This window comes from Notothenia rossii (assembly GCF_949606895.1).
Source record: "Notothenia rossii genome assembly, chromosome: 2".
Classification (NCBI taxonomy): Eukaryota; Metazoa; Chordata; class Actinopteri; order Perciformes; family Nototheniidae; genus Notothenia; species Notothenia rossii.
This window is the reverse complement of record NC_136904.1, coordinates 78738037-78757419: the sequence shown is the minus strand read 5'-3', so window position 1 is coordinate 78757419 and position 19383 is coordinate 78738037. Positions and strand designations below refer to the sequence as shown.

Here is a 19383-nt window from a genome sequence, read left to right as displayed (position 1 = left end):
CTGCTCCAAAACCCCAGACATTACTTTGGTGAGTCAATGTCATTAGAACCAAGAGAAGTGATGGGCTGTCGGTCAGAAAGACAGCCCACCACTTTGGTCCAGAGTGAAATATTGTCACCACTATTGAGAGAATTAAGACATTAAAACATGTGCAAGGACATTCATGTTCCCCAGAGTATGAAACCTTTACTGCAAGTCGACACACATAAAAGTACACATTCTCACTGCTGAATGATATCCATTGAAAAAATAGCCTACATACAGCAGCAGTTAAAATAAACACTACAGGAATTTGTCTTTCCACCCTTTTTTTCTTCAACCATTAAAGGTCAAACTCAGCATAAAGCAGAAAAAGGAATAAAAAATCAGACAGGAAAAATGCATTTTTTTATTCTTACATGGCAAATGTCGACATAGCACAACATTCCTCATACTATACAATGAAACGCAGAAGGCTTATTTGGATAAAGCATTTTTTCTTCTATTACGTTTCCTTCTGTTTCCAGGTGAGAATGTTAATTACGTTTTTTAATCCTTAGTAAAGATTTTTCTCTGAGGTCATACATTTGCATCACTTTTCCAAATAATTGTACCTCAGTATGAATAACTCCCCCTTGCTAAGATTATAGTCACATGAATAAATGCATGATTTAGCTCTGAAAGGTACAGTGTTTCCCCTACCATTGTCTTGGAGGGGCGCTGCACCCCGCCACCGGAGCCCCGCGCCCCCCCTGAAATTCAAGGTGTTTAAAATATATATATATATATTATTATTTATATATATATATAATTTTTTTTAACGCTTTCATTTCAAGTTGTGAGTTTAGTGTTTTTTACCCTAAGAAACACTGATGCATTCATCAATAACAATAGTCCACATCTCCTCTCTCTGCTCCAGGGGATTTAAAACATATATATCCCAATGCCAACCCCCCCACAGCAGTCAACCTAGGGGAAACACTGAGGTATATATTAAAAGTTGAAAAAATGCTGTTGGTGGTCACAATCGTTTTCCCGCCTGAGCTCACCCACATTGTCCTTAGGTGTGTCGACTGGGAGGGATTAAACATCTGGTGGACTTACTGGACCACAAGGTCATAGACGTCCAGAAGAACTCTTGTGGAGCAGTGAGGAACCTGGTCTACGGGAAAGCCATGGACGAGAACAAGGTCGCTGTGAGGAACGCAGGAGGCGTCCCCGCCCTGCTGCGCCTGCTGAGGAAGACTGTGGATGCAGAAGTGCGGGAGCTTGTCACAGGTAGGTCAGCGTGTGGGAAGGATAAAAAGGAATGTTCACTTTAATAGTTTCCCACACATCTTTGCATGTGGGGGTTATTTTGTTTCCCTCCAACTCATTTTACACTCTTCTACAAAAGGATGATCCACTATAAAGCTCCTCCATCTGGCAAAGCAAAATACACTTTCTTTAAACTAACCCTGTTTGATAAGTATTTTCATCACTGATGAATACATTTGGGAAATCTCAAAACCCAAAGACATTTCATTCACACTTATTTCAAAGAGGGAAAGTCACCAAATTGTCAGCTTTATAATGAGTTTCAGCTCATTTTTCATCCGTCCAGCCTGGATATATTTGTTTTAATTGTCACTGCTTTCTTGGAAAATTAGAGGTCGGAGGATTATGGCGGGACAGGAACATTGTGCATAAGATTATATACCTGACAAACCTGGAGGGGTTTTAGGAGGGATTGGTATTGCAGTGTTTTGGTTTGGTTGCTCATGACTCTTGCTGTAGTCTCTGAGGGGTAACCTGATGCTTCCTGTCATAGGTAATCCTAGAGATGAGGTGTAAACTAAGATATTCTGTTCAACTAATTAAACAGACTGCTTACGTGATCTATACTAAGTCATAATTACATTTTCTTAAATTGCTGCCACTGCTGTCACAACTGCTTATGATATATCCATGGAATTTAAACCACATTTTCCACAGGATTCATATTCTTTTATTAATTTGTCTGCGGAGAGATTCAGCTCCGTCTGAGAACATTCTGTTGTCAGTCTCCTCCTCCCTGCATTGCAGCTCAGTTGTGTTTGTGTGTCTGAGCTCTGCAAACAGGGTAGAAATCCATGTTGTTTAGGATCAGGGTGGAGCACTACAGAAACAAGCTAGCCAAGACATTTGGCTCCCAGGTGGCTGAGTCAGCTGCTTGAGCTCCACTCCGGCCCCCGCTCATGTGTTATCGGGTTACAGTCCAGCAGTGAGGAAGACAATACAGTGGGAGTCAGAACAAAACACTCTGTAGCCTTTTCATATTGTCTTTCCATTCATATTGTCTTCAGTTTCCTGTTTCAATGAACTTGATGCTTGCTAACACATACTAATAGATTCACATTTTAATATAGAATTGTTTTTCTTCTAATGCTTATAATTAAGTACATAGGAGTAAGAGCGTGATGACCACTACAATGGATTTAACCCACTTCATTCAAATTTCAAAAAGTTGCATGGATGTGCCGCCCAGCCAGAGTAAGCGGCCTTAATGTGAGTTCTGTTTAAGATTCTCCCCCTTTCCTCCACTAGCCTGAGAGCCTGCTGCAGTTAATTGGTATTGCAGGCCTCTGGATGGGGAGCAATTAGAAAGGTCGTAAGTGCTACATCACCTCTGGTTGATTACAGCTGATCAGAACAATCCACAAAGAGCTTTTAGCTGGACGGCGAGGTCGTCTCACCCACACTAAAGTGAGGCAGACAGCAATCATTCACTCACCGGCGACTCTTTCCTACCTATAAAGCACAGTTAAAGCAAACGTGTGTATAGATTAATAACGTCTCCAAAGCAGCATCAGTGTTGTCAGAGCTAGTGAGGAAATCCTTATCAACTCCCCTGAGACGTCCAGGTGTCACGTGTGTTTCAGTGGAAGAAGCTGTACGAACAGGCCCTCCCCCTGCTCAGGTCAGAGGTCATGTTGTGGGGAATCATAAAAGATCTCCCTTACCTGCCTCGTCTCCCAGCAGCTGTTGTGGTTATTGCCCTGACCTGTAACCGCCCCTGAGATCAAAAGGCTCACTGCACTGTCATCAGCTCCAATACTGGGGACACCTGAAACTCACACACACACACACACACACACACACACACACACACACACACACACACACACACACACACACACACACACACACACACACACACACACACACACACACACACACACACACACACACACAAGTAATGCTCCACTTATCTTGGCTCCACTTTGGCAAACTCCACTACTCTTACTCCTGTTTGTATTGTGTTTGAACTTGTTGGAGTCATTGTGTTGCCTTAAGTGCAACTCAATTTGTTTAAAGATACATTTATTGGTCTTGCAGATTTTTTTTTTTTTTTTTAAATAAACCCCTCATATGAGTCTCAATCAGTTTGGCTGGAGTCCACTCAGCACCATGTCTAAATTCCTCATCTGTTGTTGGAAAAGTCAAATATCTGGATCTAGTTTTGTTAGAAGAGGACCTTAAGAAACCTCTCGTCTTCTCTTACATGTAAAGTAGTACTTGAAGCCGTGCTTATTCACCATCTTTTCACCATCCGTATCTATAACTACAGAGTAGCGTAGCTTGTGTTCTCTTTGTTTTTATAATTTCACTTTCTGGTGTGCAGAGTACGAGTTGCAGCGAGTCTGCTGGTATTTGCCTGCAGTGCTGTTTTTGATGTCATCTGTGAACATGCCAATTCAATAAAAAAAATTAGTCAGCAGCAACTGTAACACTATGTTATCATTGTGGTTCTTGTATTTCATTCTGCCACAGTCCTGCTCTTCAGGAGATGATATTTTATTTGTTCCAATAAAAACCCAAAAAACCTAATTGTCTAGGAACTTGTGAACTCTATATATAGTACATTGGCAATTATTTTGGTTATCAAACTATGCACTATGTGTGAGGTTTAGTCCATGCAGCATTGACACATTTTCAGTTCAGGTCCCAAATATTATAAAGGGTAATAAATTGGGAGGTTTTTTAAATAATCAGCAGATTTTCAAAGAAGGAATTGATGGCCCACCAAGTTAATGCACCTGACGGTCAATGATATGCTGACCTGTGGTTGAAGAGTCGGATCAAAGAAGCGGTCAGACCTTTTAGGTGCTTGGACTGGGAGCAGTAGGGTCGCCGGTTCAAGTCCCCGACCAGACCTAAATATGGAGTGTGGACTTCTACTTGGAGAGGTCCCAGTTCACCTCCTGCCCTGCCGTGGTGCCCTTGAGCAAGGCACTGGATAACCCCCTCCCCCCTCACTCCCATTGGTCCCCGGGATGGGTTAAAAGCAGAGAACACATTTCACTGTGTGTGCTGTGTGCTCTGCATGTGTGACCATTAAAGAGGGTTTCATCCCTCCCCAATTCTTCTTCTTCTATATAAGTTTAATTGTCTTAATACCATTAGACTTTATTGTCGGATCAAGTCTGAAATGTTCCTTGCATCACAGCAAAGGACAAATATTTAAGACAAGATATAAGGAAACAGACATTTAACAGTGTGTGTCTATTGTGTAGCTTTGTTAGGCACATATACTAGAAGCATGGAGAAACTGCAGGCATGTGCCATGGTAAATGCACTGTGTTTTTGACTGATTGACACACAACCATTTTAGTCTGGAGTCATTGTCATTATTACAGCATAACCTTTTAATTCAATGCATCTTTATAAATACACAACGGCAATTTGATTTAGGCTGGCAATGTATACAGGCACATGCACATACAGACATTTACAAGCTAAGTAGTGACCATGTTGGGGTGTTGGTAGAATAGCCTAAAAAAATAGGTGAATATAAAATCAGCTGGCTGTATATGCTCCAAATGTTTGGATGCCGTTTGTATAAGGGTTACCACCCCTCTTAAAGACCTCTCTTTCCCATCATGCCCTGTGTTTTTTACTATCAAGTATCCAATGAAAGCAAAAATGTCATAAAAATACCTATCATTCTGTACCTTTGCAAGATGATATACCTTATCATGAATCTCTTTCTGTAATTCAGCCTCACATTTTTGTGCCTCAAATTTGAATCTGTTTAAGCAACCTCTTTATGTGCTCGTAATATGTATGAGAGTATGTCTAATAAAAAGTTGCACTCTGCACTGTGATTTTTATACGTACAGTTGGCTCTGTGCCCGATGTTGACAGCCTGCAGTGTTGCTTGTGGCAGAGGACACAGATAAGAAAACAAGGAAAAAAAGGCCTGTTTTATACACTATAACTGCCTTTTATATTGCTTATTAACTAAATATTGTGCTCATTCATTTGTAGACAATTGTATTTTTCTGCTTTATTGTTTATTGCTTAATGTTGAGACATTGTCCATGCTGCCTTCTTGCATGGACACTCTTGAAAAATCAGCTCTGAATCTGAAATTGAGCATCAAAGCCCCAGAAAGCACCACAGCTGAGCTACCTCAAGTCAGGCACAATGTCCATCTAGTTTTCCCTTGAATTAGCTCTTGGATCAATACTTCAACAGCTGTTCGATACATTTGAACAGCTTATGTATTTTATTTTATTTTCTCTAGTTCTGTATAGAGCCTCTCCCTCTGGCTCTCTGGATTGACTATTGGCCCGGTTTGTCACAACACTGTTTACATTGGGTCGATGTTTCAAAGCCGGGCTAAGGCACCTGAGAACACGAGTAAATACACTATTGTCCACACAGACACACACACGCACGCACGCACGCACGCATGCACGCACGCACACACACACACACACACACACACACACACACACACACACACACACACACACACACACACACACACACACACACACAGATGCACAGATGTACAGACACACATGTATTCTGTCAGATATGACTTATTGCCACTAGTTTAGCAGCACTGACAGCAATGTCAGTCCCACCCAAGTGAATGTGCCTGTTGATTTAACCGTCAGCCACCGCAGGACCTGTCTTAAATCCTGCAGAGAAGGTTTAGTTTCTACAAATTGACAGTAGAGCGGGTGTTGAGGAACTAGAGTGGAACTGGAGTGAAAAGGAACAGTGAAATTGGTCAGCAGGCGTGAGAAAGTGTGTATTATCACTGCATTAGTGGTTCTATTTCTGGGCAATCCACGTGTGTGTGAGTATCTCGTGAGAAAGGCAAACACAGGAGTGGATTTGTAAAGAGCAGATCACGACAGAAGGATTTTATAGAAATGTTTCGCGCTGCATGAGCAGAGCAGAGATTTTAGCCCCGCCTGATGCTAGTGTCTCGCTATGCAGCCACACATACACCACTGGCAAGATCTATATGTTAACTTTCAAGAGCCAAATATCACTTAATTTGTTTTGATATTGTGTCAAAATAAATAAAAGATTTTAATTGGTTTTAAAAAACGCTTTGATGTGTGAGTTAGTAAAGATAATAGTAAGCAAATTGTCTCTTGATTAAATGACTTGAAGAGACGCTGCTTGGCAGACACTTTTCTCTGTTTATAGCTTCTTGCCAGCAGTATGTCTGAATTGGGCTCCTGGGCTATATTATAGACTATAATCGTCTCCATCGGTTCAATTAGAGGGAAGGGGAACAGCGTGCTGAGAAAAAAATAAAATGTGAAGTTAGAAGGAAGCCAGACAAGCCAATCATTATTTAGCTCCCGTTAAGATGTCGCTGTATACAAGACAAACACATACAGAGTTTAGTTTGATAGCTTTCCCTTCTCTGTAAGTCAAGTAATTTATTATACATTTAAATAAGGTTAGAAGTAGTATGGAAACATTGGACACAAACATAGTAGAAAGTTCATGAAGCTACTACATTTGGACTACTGAACACACATACTGTACATGCACTCTAGTTATGTTGAAGCAGCATTTTTAAGCATTAGCCTTGTATCATGTATTTAGCCCTGGGGCTTTACACTAGATTCCAGCACGTGCTGCGTTAGCCCCCCCCCCCTCCAACCGAGGTTGCTGGTGCCCTGCACAAGTGCCTCAGCATAAGCCTAGCAGCGAGAGGCATCTAATTAGAAGAACATGCTACATGCTGGCTAATCCTTGACAGATGCAGCATCAAAGGCTGCCCGGACTGTGCATGATTATCAGTGGTTACCCAAAGTATTTTGAATTGAGTGAAGTGATGGCATGATTTCCAAATCCTTTTACATTATTTATATTTCATTTAAAACGACTGAGTCTATGCCATATGGATCTCTGCTCTTCTCTTTCTTCCCCCCGCCTAAAGTAAATAATCTTCTCCCTGAGGACATTCGACTGAGATGAAATTTGATGTGAATGCTCGAGCTGTTGTTTCATTTGTACATTGTTTGTGTGTGTGCGTGTGTCCCTGCTTGTTGTTCGACACACACTGAGCTATTAAAAGCCCAAGTGGTTGGTATCTCTGTGGGGTTACCCTAACTGCACATGACAGCTGACATAACCAGGAGTTTGCGTGCTCGTTCCTAACTGTCTGTGTGTGTGTGCTGGTAATTCTCCACAGGGGTGCTGTGGAACCTGTCGTCATGCGACACTGTCAAGATTACAATCATCCGGGACGCCTTAATGACTCTGACCAACACTGTGATCATCCCTCACTCTGGATGGAGCAGCTCCACCTTCGATGACGACCATAAGTTGAAGTTCCACTCCTCACTGGTGCTGAGGAACACCACAGGCTGTCTGAGGTAAACCACCTGAAGAACACACTGGGCACTAGCACCCCTATGTGGACAACTCACGCTATTACATCCGATGTAGGGATGAGCTCATGATGAGGCTCCTTTGTAGATAACTATGTTAATGTGTCCTTTGAAGATTTGGAAGATAATATAATGCTGGGGTGACAAACATAAACACAACAAAGTCAATTTGAGAGACTAATGAAGATTAACAAACTATATCAGAACAGTTTTGTATCATGAATAATGATTTTAATGTACAACATCAAACGAAAAATGATATAAGCATTAGTAGTTGGTTTATTCATATAGCTTTGTTTTCACCCATACCTCTGTTTCTGAGTCATCGTCATTACTTAGAATATTACAGACAATGATGTAATATTCCCAGCTTCTCTCCCAGGGAGTTTTCTTTTGAAGCTATTGTGAGGCATCTAAAGTTAAGCCTTTAATGGTAAAGTTTGTTGATATCCAAGTGTGTGTGTGTGTGTGTGTGTGTGTGTGTGTGTGTGTGTGTGTGTGTGTGTGTGTGTGTGTGCGTGTGTGTGTGTGTGTGTGTGTGTGTGTGTGTGTGTGTGTGTGTGTGTGTGTGTGTGTGTGTGTGTGTGTGTGTGTGTGTGTGTGTGTGTGTGTGTGTGTGTGTGTGTGTGTGTGTGTGTGTGTGTGTGTGTGTGTGTGTGTGTGTGTGTGTGTGTGTGTGTGTGTGTGTGTGTGTGTGTGTGTGTGTGTGTTCTCACTTTGTTAATTCCTTATTTACTCAGCAAAGTCCTATAATGACTTCAGTCAGACCACACACACAAACTTCATGCATTATGGATGGTGTAAGGGGAATAGCAAAGGCCAGGTTACACACTGAAATGGGACACACACAAACAGCTGTTATTGTCTGTATTGTTTGCACATTTGTTTGTTGAGCAAGCCCCAAATCAAAGACCTTATTTTTGTGTGTGTGATGTTCTTCTTGAAAGGAACCTGAGTTCAGCTGGCGAGGAGGCGAGAAAACAGATGCGTGTTTGTGAGGGCCTAGTTGACTCACTGCTCTACGTCATCAAAGCCTGTGTGAACACCTCTGACTTTGACAGCAAGGTATACACACACGCACACACACACAGATACACACACTCACACTAAGCGAGGCCAAAACATGCTGCCACATGATATGAGGCTCTGGGGAAGAATCCCCCCTAACCCTGTTTAAATCCTTTCATTTCCTGTGTCTGAACAGTCAGCATTCAGCAGCAACTGTTGTACTATGTACTTTATGTATGAACTCATACACTCACAACATTCAGAATCCAATAGATCATAGCTCATTGACCTGGTATACAGTGTATTTAAATGTTTCAATGGTATCAGTATAAATTAAATCTGAACTCTGGATCTGCACTTTAAAAGAGAAAAATACATTCAAGTGGCTCATCTGTATAGAGGAGATCCCCTCCCCCGGGAACTGGGCCTATTAATGTCAAGCATGTATGCCCATTGACATTCTGTAAGGAGAAGTCTGCAAAGAACTCAAACAGCGTGGAAAAAAAACAATTTGCTCTGGTCAAGATATGCTTTCTAACTGGAGACCCTTGGGTTCCATAACCAATTGATTTGTCGCGCCTCCAATGGCTGGTCAGTGTACCACACATTGGCTGTAGATACATAGCGTGCTGCTCAGAGTTTATTGTGTTGTAGCTTTTGTCATGGTGATTTAGAAGCCTCGCTGCTAACAACCGCGCTAAACCCCTTTCTCTTTCTGCCCGGCATCAGATTGTGGAGAACTGTATTTGCACTCTGAGGAACCTGTCGTATCGTCTGGAGCTGGAGCTGCCCCCGTCCCGAATCATTGAAGGGCAGGAGCTCGACGGCTTACTGGGCAGCGAGACACCCAGTAAAGAAGTGGATTCCAGCTGCTGGGGCAGGAAGAAGAAGAAGAAAAAAAAGGGCTCACCGGAAGACACAGTGAGTGTGATTCTATGAGCAGTATTCAAATCAGCAATGAGTTTGATTTGTCTAAATGTAATCAACGTCTAAGTCAATATTAATGGAGATTGGATCCTAATTGACATTTCTGGAGGAGAAATTGATAACATTTTTGCAAGAGGTACAGATTACACATATAAAAACATCTAGTGGCAACCTGTGTGTGCTTCGTTGTGTATAGTTACATCTTTAAAACAAGGAATTATGGTTCATTATGCTACAGGATCATAGGTATTCTTTCCCATTAAAACTCTAAATACATCTAAACTTCTGCACTATTATGTAGCACTATCTCTTTATGATTACATTTGAATAAGACTCTTCTTTTTTTGCCTTCCCTGCCTTAGTTACAATAGGTATTCTATCACTTTTTATGAATAGTTGTTTTACATTTGATGCTTTTTAAAGAAAAACTAAAAGAAAAAGTCTGCATCAGATCCCGGACTAAACACTTTAGTTGTTGTTTGTTTAGTGGGACGGTGTGGGACCCATCCCCGGCTTCTCCAAGTCTCCCAAGGGTGCAGAGATGCTGTGGCACCCTGCGGTGGTTAAGCCTTACCTGACACTGCTGGCTGAGAGTTCAAATCCCGCCACGCTGGAGGGTGCCGCTGGATCCCTTCAGAACCTGTCAGCCGGCAACTGGAAGGTACAGTAACGTGGAGAACCCAAGCACAACCACAAAAGTTCTCGCTTTATTTTGTATACCATAAAACAATCAATTTTAAGTGTGTGTGTGTGTGTGTGTGTGTGTGTGTGTGTGTGTGTGTGTGTGTGTGTACAGTTTGCAGCATACATCCGTGCAGCAGTGCGTAAGGAGAAGGGACTGCCCATCCTGGTGGAACTGCTGCGGATGGATAACGACAGGGTGGTGTGTTCTGTTGCCACTGCTCTCAGAAACATGGCGCTAGACGTCAGGAACAAGGAGCTCATAGGTCAGTCACAATTTCAAACACCACACACTGTAATTGATTTGAGTGAGTTGAAAAAGAGGACCCACAAATATGTAGATTATTAATGCTTTTCTCCCCTGGGCTCAGCAGCTTTAGCTACATGCTCAGATGCGGCATATAGCATGACAATTATACAGTATTGTGCTTTACAAACGCTTGATCTCACTGCTCAGTAACAACTTGTATCAAACCTTTTTTGACATACAAAGGACAATGTAAGACACATAATATTGTGGACATGTATTGTTATATTTGTTTCCAACACATTACATCAAAAACGATTTCATGCTTTGCATAATGGGGCTACTGACAGCAGGAACACTGTTGAACAATATGTTTAAAATCTTTGTTGTTCAAATTAAATACAGAAATGGAACCAGAACATTTTTTTTAAATGTCAACTTCAGGTTATTATTTCCATTTGATCTCACTCCAGCCCTCTTTGTTCCATAGAAACATTTTTTAAAAATCGTTTTTTATGTGATCTCTGTGTGGAATTAATGATGAGTTATATTTCCAGCAATGCAGGGGTGACGCCTGTAGGCAGATGGGGAGGAGTTGCAGTGTTGTGTGAAAGGTGCTTTTGGTTGTGTGTGTGAGTGAGTTTATGCTGCATGTATGCAGGTCCTTCAGCTGGGCTGCTCTGCTGAAGGAGAGATAGGAGAAACAATCCTTTTTTTATCATCAGGATGCTCACACACCAATGTCCTTGTAATGATAACGCAATGTCATTTAGGAAAACTGCCTACCTCGCTGCAGTCTTGTACAGAATAATTATATTTTTCACGATGTAGGAAGAAGCACATAAAGTGGAGGTCACAGTGGCAGAAATCAATGTATGCATTATGTGACATAGAAAATGAAATACTGCGAATGTATGTATGTCTTCCCTCTGTGCATGAGCTTCTTTTCACCTGCTTTACAGTATATCAAAATACATTGCCTCTCTCCTCCCTTCCTTTCTCACAGGGAAGTACGCGATGAGGGACCTGGTCAACCGGCTCCCCGGGGGGAACACCACCCTGCTGTCGGACGAGACGGTGGCGGCCATCTGTTGCACCCTGCACGAGGTCACCAGCAAAAACATGGAGAACGCCAAGGCTCTCGCCGACACGGGCGGCATCGAGAAGCTGGTCAACATCACCAAGGGCAGAGGAGACAGGTGGGCTACAGCAGCGTGTATTTGTTCAGACACTTTTAAGTGAGGGTGCAGAGGACACACACAAACAAACCCTCGCTAACATGTGCACATGCTCAAATGCACTACTCAAACACACCAACAGGATGGACTGCACACACTGTCCTGGACATTGGACAGTGGGAGATTTACACAACATTTTACACTTTCAAGCACACACACACACAGATATTGAAATGCTCCGAAAAGGTGAAGCTGTAGCCAGAGGGAAGTCAGCTCGTGTGCATTGAGGTTTTTCGTCCCTGTGGAATAATGGACCAGCAGCTATTTCTGAAATGCTTTATATTCAGTAATGTTCCAGGTTCAAAACACTGAGGACACTCTCCTTTCAAACATATTGTCCTGTAATATTTATAGAGTGATTTATAGTGAGGCCTAAGTGATTCGGGAACACTCAAAAATATATGTTTATGTTTTCGTCTGTTTTCCAGGTTCTCTATGAAGGTGGTTAAAGCCTCTGCTCAGGTGCTGAACACACTGTGGCTGTACCGGGATCTGCGTGCCATCTATAAGAAGGTAAGAACATTGGGACTGATGAAAAGATGGTAGCAATAAAAAAAGTCAATAACATTATTTTTCTATGAGAGGAAACACTATAAAAGGTTTTAAATGTTTTAAACATGTCTTGTGTACTTTTTATTGATACGGACCTACTGATGACCACACAGCAAAGGAGTCTTACAAAAACTCCCTCTGTGACCAATGAAAAGTTATTTTTCTAGAGTTTTACAAAATCAAACACTGTTCTAGTAATACAAACCACCACATTTCCTGTCCCTCTTCTTCCTAACAGGATGGATGGAACCAAAACCATTTCCTCACTCCTGTGTCAACACTTGAAAGAGACCGGTTCAAGTCCCAGCCGACCCTCCCCACCAGCAACATTCAGATGTCCCCAGTTAACCACCATGGTAGGCTCTAGTTTCCCACAGACCCAGCAGGATAGAAATAGACTCCGCCAGTGAAGCAGGAAAACCTCTGGAATGTATTGTAAAAATGTGTGTTTCTCTTTGCAGCTGCCAGTGCCACGTCGTCTCCTGCCATGCTGGGCATCAAAGAGCATAGAGACACCATCAGAGATTACCAGAGGTCACAGTCAACTATGCAATTTTATAACCACCAAGGGGACAACAGTATCCATAAAAAACAGTATACAGGTATTTACACATGTGAAAGCTATTTAAGGTCCTTACAGTTTGCATATTATCGATCTTTAAACCACACTCAGCGTCCACTATCTGCAGCAGACTGTAACCACAGGCTACCCTCTGGTCCTGTCCATGCAGGACTTTATCTTTGTTATCCCTCATAATGCTCCAAGCTGATTCCATGGCCGTCTGGTCTCCCTGCCAAGACAGATCCCGCTTATCACCTCCACTAAAGCCTGCCAGCCCTGAGACAGTCAGTCACTTTAATTCAGAGCACTTCATAGCCGGTTTGCACAGCAGTACAGTGAGCTGGCCTGACAGTGGTGGACACTCTACAATGGTACCATTGTTAGGGAGTCACAGCATGCAGACAGGGGAAGTGAGTGGGCACAGACATACTGCAGCCAAATGAGAGCTCTTGCCAGCCTACGCTCATTGGCGGAAGCAGAGGGGGGAGGTGAGAGGGGGGGGGGGGGGGGGCGCATAGTAAACAGCATGAGCCGCAGCCTCAGCCATCCACGAGTTGCACAGCGAAATGGAAATTGAGTTTCAGGATTCCACCAATTGGATAGTGCCAACGGAAATAGCCATCCCATGGGCTTTGCCAACAACAGAACAGCGGTTGCCATCTCTGTTATTTGGTGTTATTTCTCACTCAGCGCAGCGCAGCACTTCTTGATCCTTCTCTATCTAAATACAGACATTTGCCCAATGGGGAAGTGCAGACGGTTTCACTGATCTGTAATGAAGTGTATTTGCATCCCACTCAATTGAATTTTTTTTCTTACTAGGGTCTGGAAAGCCTTCTCCATATTACTACCCATCCCCCACAAGAGAGGAGCCCAGGAGAACACAGGTGAATATGTCCATTCTGAGTAAAAGTTTGTTTATACTTCACTTATATCTGCCAGGGGTTTGTCTGCTCTTCAACGCTGCCACTTTCATTTATGAGATTGTTCCCACTGCACAAATTAACTATATATAGAGAACAACATGCAGCGCCCCCTGCAGTCACATAACATAATAGCAATCACATTAAATGTAACAATAACACATGTAGCATAAGGCACTATAAGGTGCTGCATAGGGTTTGTCGCTGTGGCATTCATAATATGTAAATGTGGGTAAAAGGATCAAAAACAACAACAAAAATAAAACCAAGTAAAGCTTGGTACTAGGGATGCAACTAATGATTGTTTCATGTGAAACATTTTGAATAATGAATACAATTCCCTTAGCCTAGGGTGATATATTCTAATGGCTTGTTCTGTCTGTATAAAAATGATCTAATTAACAAAGATATACAAGGCAGAAAAGCAGCCTGAATAAGAAACTGTCTGACATTGTTGCTCGACAAATGACTTAAACTAAATTAAATGAATTGGATTTCTTGTGAATTGATTTGCTACTCCCTCACTGCGAGTTGGACCCAGGTAACTCTCAAAAAACACACCTGTTTGCTATCCTGGCTCCAAAATAGTGGAACGAGTTTCTCTTTGAAAACTGCAACAGCACTTTGAAGCAAATGCAACTGCACTGTTCTTGTTGTTCTAAGTTTGTGTCTTTATCGTTTATTGCACTTATTGTAGGTTTATTGGGATACAAAGGTCAGCTGAAATGAATCATTTATTTTGACAATCTACTAATCTTTTAATGCCTTCATTGTTTAGACTGAAAAAGAAAACTAGCTGTGATACCACATTCCAAAACCACTGTTGTCTTCCAGGAAGTGTTTGGTAGTGATAGTACACGGCCCTTGTTTGAGAGCCGTCCACTGCCTGTATAAACCTGGCGAGGACGACCGGCTCTTCCACCCCACTAGACTAATACAAAGAGACTGGCGCGTATTCCACCGCGGATAAATGGCGATGCTGGGAATGACCCAGCTCATCAGCTATTGTCTGAGCAGAGTGGATGTGACTGCTGGGATTGGGATGGTCCGGGCTCGTCTCAGGCACCTGTCACTGCGGAACACGTCCATGTGTGCCCACTCAGATTACAGGCACAGTATGAGGAGGCAGGAGGGGAGAGATGGGAGGGGAGGAGCAAGAGAGAGAGTTGTGCCCTTCACATGATTACATTTAGACCAGTTAATGCATGAATACAGTCATCACTGCATTTATTTCCAACAAATTCAATTTATCTCCTGGATTTATCCCATTTTCTTCGAGGCAGTTTTCTGCTGCATCTGGAGCTGGAGTTGTGTGGGCTGGAATGAGATTGATTAGCTCACTGCCAGACAATAGTGCTTTTTCAGAAACTGATGGGATGTCATTAAATGATGTGTCATCATCTTTTCAACAAGTTTAAAGAATGGAACAAAAAAATGTGTTCTCTAAAGTGACGGAACTCCCATTCTTTAAACATAGGAAACTTCCGCATTTTAGATTACACACATATTTAATTTCTTATTATCTCAATCTTCTTAACAAAGCTACATTTACTTAATATGCTAAAGGATAAAATACTTAATTGTACAACTTTTGGATAGTTTATCTCCAGGCATAAATGTGCCAGTGTGTTGCCACAGACACCACAACTCCATTGTGTGAACACATTTATTAAGGACTTGAATTAACGAATATTCATTTATGCGTAAAACTCTGATGAGCATAAAATAAAAAATACTCGGTACAAGAACCTTAAAACTGTTATTTTATTAATAAATGTTTAGCAACACCTGTTCTGAGGATTTTGAGGTGGCAGCAGATCGAATGCAACTCTTCATGAACTACTTTGTGTGTTTTGCCAGTGGGCGACTTTCAATAAGAGGCTGTAGCAGTGGGAAATGTTTGGTTTGCATTAAGTTAAAGCAGCTCTGATGCAGTTTAAGGAGAGTGAACAGCATACAGTGATGATGACATCAGTGAGACGAACAGTTACACTTGATTTCTTTGTTAGTGTGAAGGAAACGTGAGTCTCCTGCCATTGAATACTTAATAGGATCACAAACAGTGTTCTATTTCATAATTTGACTCCCTCTCATGAGGATTATAACTTTCAGGACAGTATTTCAGTATTCAAATTCAAAGGTGTTATTGTCATATGCACAAAGCTACAGTGTAGAAATGGCAATGAAATTCTTCTGACCTGAGCTCCTCCAACAATGCAACATATATAATAAAATACAAAAATTAGTGCATAAATCTGTATACATGTCAATAGAATATGGGATATGTACAAGAACAGAATATGAAATAAAATAATGTAAATTAAGACTAAATGAAATACACTTGTTACCACTGTTGCCTTTTGAACCAGTGAAAATCATTTCATTATACCCTACTTTTCTCTTTTCTTACAGCCTGTGTATTATACAGAGGAGCCAGGAAGGAGGAACTACGATACGTACAGGATGTACATGCAGCATCCACACGGCTTCGAAGACCCGTACTTAGAGGAGGTGATCACCTACCCGCCCACAGCGGACTACAGCTCCCAGCCTCACGGGCTCAAGTCCAACACCAACTATGTGGACTTTTACGCCAGCACACGGAGGCCTTCCTACAGGGCGGAGCAGTACCCGGGCTCTCCTGACTCCTGGGTATAGGTCCAGAGACAAGAAACAAACAAACTTTTTCATGAACTTGGCTATAAGTGTGTTTTTAATAAAGTGAATGCGTGCCTGCGGAGGGTGAGTTCAACCGAGCGATGGCTGATGGAAAGATGGAATGTGTGCCAAAGAAGGAAATCATGGAATGTTTTTTTAAATTATTTTTTATTTAGAAGAAGGAAGATGAAATCTGTTGAGGGGCGATACTCTACACCACAGCGAGGAAGACGTGCGTCCTGCTCTGTCTAGATGTTAGTTTATTTTCTTTATGAAAATCTTAGCTGTGAGAGCATGGAGAAAGGTGTGTCATGTGAGCGAGGGTATGCGGTAAGAGTCAAGATGGGGAATGTGTATGTGCTGAAGCCAAAATGGATCATGAACTCATATCTGTTAACGAAACAAAAAAAACAAATACAGTGAAGTTATGATTTTAGACTGTACAGAGGGATCAAATTGTATCTGTACTTAATGTTGAAGCTGTGTAATGCCATGGAGTCTTGTACATTTCTTTCATTTTATTGTAAATACAGAAAAAAACATGTTACCTGGTTTACATTCATCAGCACTGGTTTAAAAAAAAGAATCTTGTGCCATGTTAAATCTCTATAGATATATAAATATATGAAAAAAAATGTGTGGACAAAGATCTTCCATAACACAACCACGCTAAAATAATAAAAAAGGTCAGTTTTGTTTTTTACACGTTGTGTCATTGCATCTTTTCAATATGGTGAAAACATATCTTTCACATTAAGATATGCCAAAAAAAATGTAATGAGTGTTTCTTCAGTTCCGGTCCAGGAGGTTGTTAGATTGCATTGTTTGAAACACATTAGCCAAACTCAGTGTTTCATAAATCTGTGTCTAATATGTATATGTGCAGATTTGTATAAAAGCTTTCCTTTCAACACATACATTATTCTACTAAAAGTGCATGTTCACATTCACAAGTATCAAGGAAGGCAAATTGCATCTATCATCAATTTTGTAAAATGACATAATCCTCTTTACAAAGTTGTCATCATGCTTACAATCACTACATGTTTTTTATAAAAGTAAAAAAGGACAATCACCCACACCCCTATATGTAGCAATGCTGAATCAGCAGCAGCAGTCTTATTATAGGACTGCATTTACATAGCATTTGTTTGTCTTTGCAATGACTGAAAGCACTTTAACAATACAAGTTAGTATTAACCCATTCAAACACTGGTTGCTATGCTATTCTGAGCAGTTTTGTGTTCAATATCTTCCCAAAGGTTATTTCCACATGATGACTACAGTAGCTACCTTCCAATTGCTGGATGACCTCTCCAGCCACAGCCACCCCTGTATTAGGAGAGACATAATACACGTTTAAGAAACTGAAAATAAAATATAACTACACAGATGAAAAATAACAATGTACAGTTGCAGCTCCCCCCTCTGGAGATTTCTGTCATTGAGGAAAGGTATGAGTTAATATACTAATACTACACTTTGTCAGAACATAACAAAATGTTCAAGAGAACAAGATGTACAGCTCCTCAGGCTCCACGGGCGGTCTGTGATTGGCTGCAGCTGCATGTTTAACCAGCCAATGATTTTGCAGAGGAGAGAGCCAGGGGAGCATCACAGCAGAACTAGTTGTACTTTCTGAACATTAACACACCCCTCTATGGGAGGAAATAATAGAATGCAAGAAATGAAATAGACATGTAATATATTTTCTTTGTTACGAGACATTTTCCTCGTCTATTTCAGGATTCATCTGAACATATTAAATGTGCAAAATATAAAGTTATTTTTTCTATTCAACCTTGCCCAAAGATTGTTGTCTGTGGATCAAACACATAAGTTACACCAAACTGAAATGATGAAGGTCTTGTAACTAGCCTTAAGGTTCTTTGTCCAGACAGGGCATCAAGATCAGGTAATAAAGCTGCACAGGCTTCAGGATTTATACCTTACTCCTGCTGTATATCCCCAAATAAATGTGTTTGTGAAAGTAGAACAAACCACTCGACAAACACAGTAAGACTGGAGCTTTCAGGGACATTGAAGCTCCCACAATGTAATACTGCCAAAAGTTGTATAGCACATGTACCGCCTCAGACACTAAGACACAAATGCTATCCACACATGATGCAGCAGAGAGTCAGCCAAACCTGAGCTTGTTGACAAAGAAATTGCTGTATCTGACCCCAGCAGGGGTGTGGGTTAAGCCTTACTTATTTCAATGAGCAGGTTGTAATCTTCTGCCAGTAATGGGTCATGTAGGAGAATTAAGAGACACAAACAATGTGTTATTTGCATGTGTAGAAGCAGACTTTGAGTCAAATGTGATTCACAAATAGTACGCACACACAGGTGTAACATGTTGATGACTGACATCTTCCTGCCTCCTGTTAGACTTGTTGGAGTTCAATATTAACTTGAGTGACACTTCTAATTAATGATGAGGTACTTGATGATTAAATGTATAGACTAGCCCTAAGTGTTAGGCAGAATAACTGGATACATCTGTAAATACCTATAGACTACCATAAAGGATATACTCATATTATTGTGTAGTTCCTTAAAGAAGAGTTGTGTAGTTCCTTAAAGAAAAACTGTGAATTTCCTTTAAGAGGCACAAAGTTTGTTTTTTTAACATATATGTTAATGAAAAATGCTTTTTATCAAATGTGAATTTATTTAAGTCCCCTGTCTTTGTCAGGCAGTCTGTTGTTGCTACCACATTCAACGGTTTTTACAAAGATTTTCAAAATAAAACAATGGAGAGAAAAAAACAAAGTAGGAAAACTTGAACATATGCGCAAAAACATATGCACAATTACTTGAAAGTAAATGATCGGTATGACGGTATTCAGTTTCGATTCTTTGGTCAAAGCTGAACATCAGTTTAAAAAAAATCAAATAGGCGTCTCTCTGGCAGGTGCTTCCTGTCTACGTC

General features: G+C 41.2%; 1 protein-coding gene across 2 annotated transcripts in view; it reads left to right on the top strand.

Annotated features, from left to right (window-relative positions):
* Nucleotides 1–17148, top strand: part of pkp4 (plakophilin 4) — a 76754-nt gene extending 59606 nt beyond the window's left edge. For both annotated transcript variants that reach the window (XM_079667179.1, XM_079667178.1), the window contains 12 exons: nt 1044–1257; nt 7451–7634; nt 8597–8714; nt 9387–9578; nt 10072–10245; nt 10381–10531; nt 11519–11711; nt 12179–12263; nt 12541–12658; nt 12764–12904; nt 13687–13751; nt 16200–17148. In XM_079667179.1, coding sequence (XP_079523305.1) covers nt 1044–1257; nt 7451–7634; nt 8597–8714; nt 9387–9578; nt 10072–10245; nt 10381–10531; nt 11519–11711; nt 12179–12263; nt 12541–12658; nt 12764–12904; nt 13687–13751; nt 16200–16445 — 1881 coding nt within the window. In that variant the 3' untranslated portion in view covers nt 16446–17148. The remainder of the gene's footprint in view (nt 1–1043; nt 1258–7450; nt 7635–8596; nt 8715–9386; nt 9579–10071; nt 10246–10380; nt 10532–11518; nt 11712–12178; nt 12264–12540; nt 12659–12763; nt 12905–13686; nt 13752–16199) is intronic.
* Nucleotides 17149–19383: the final 2235 nt, after the last annotated feature.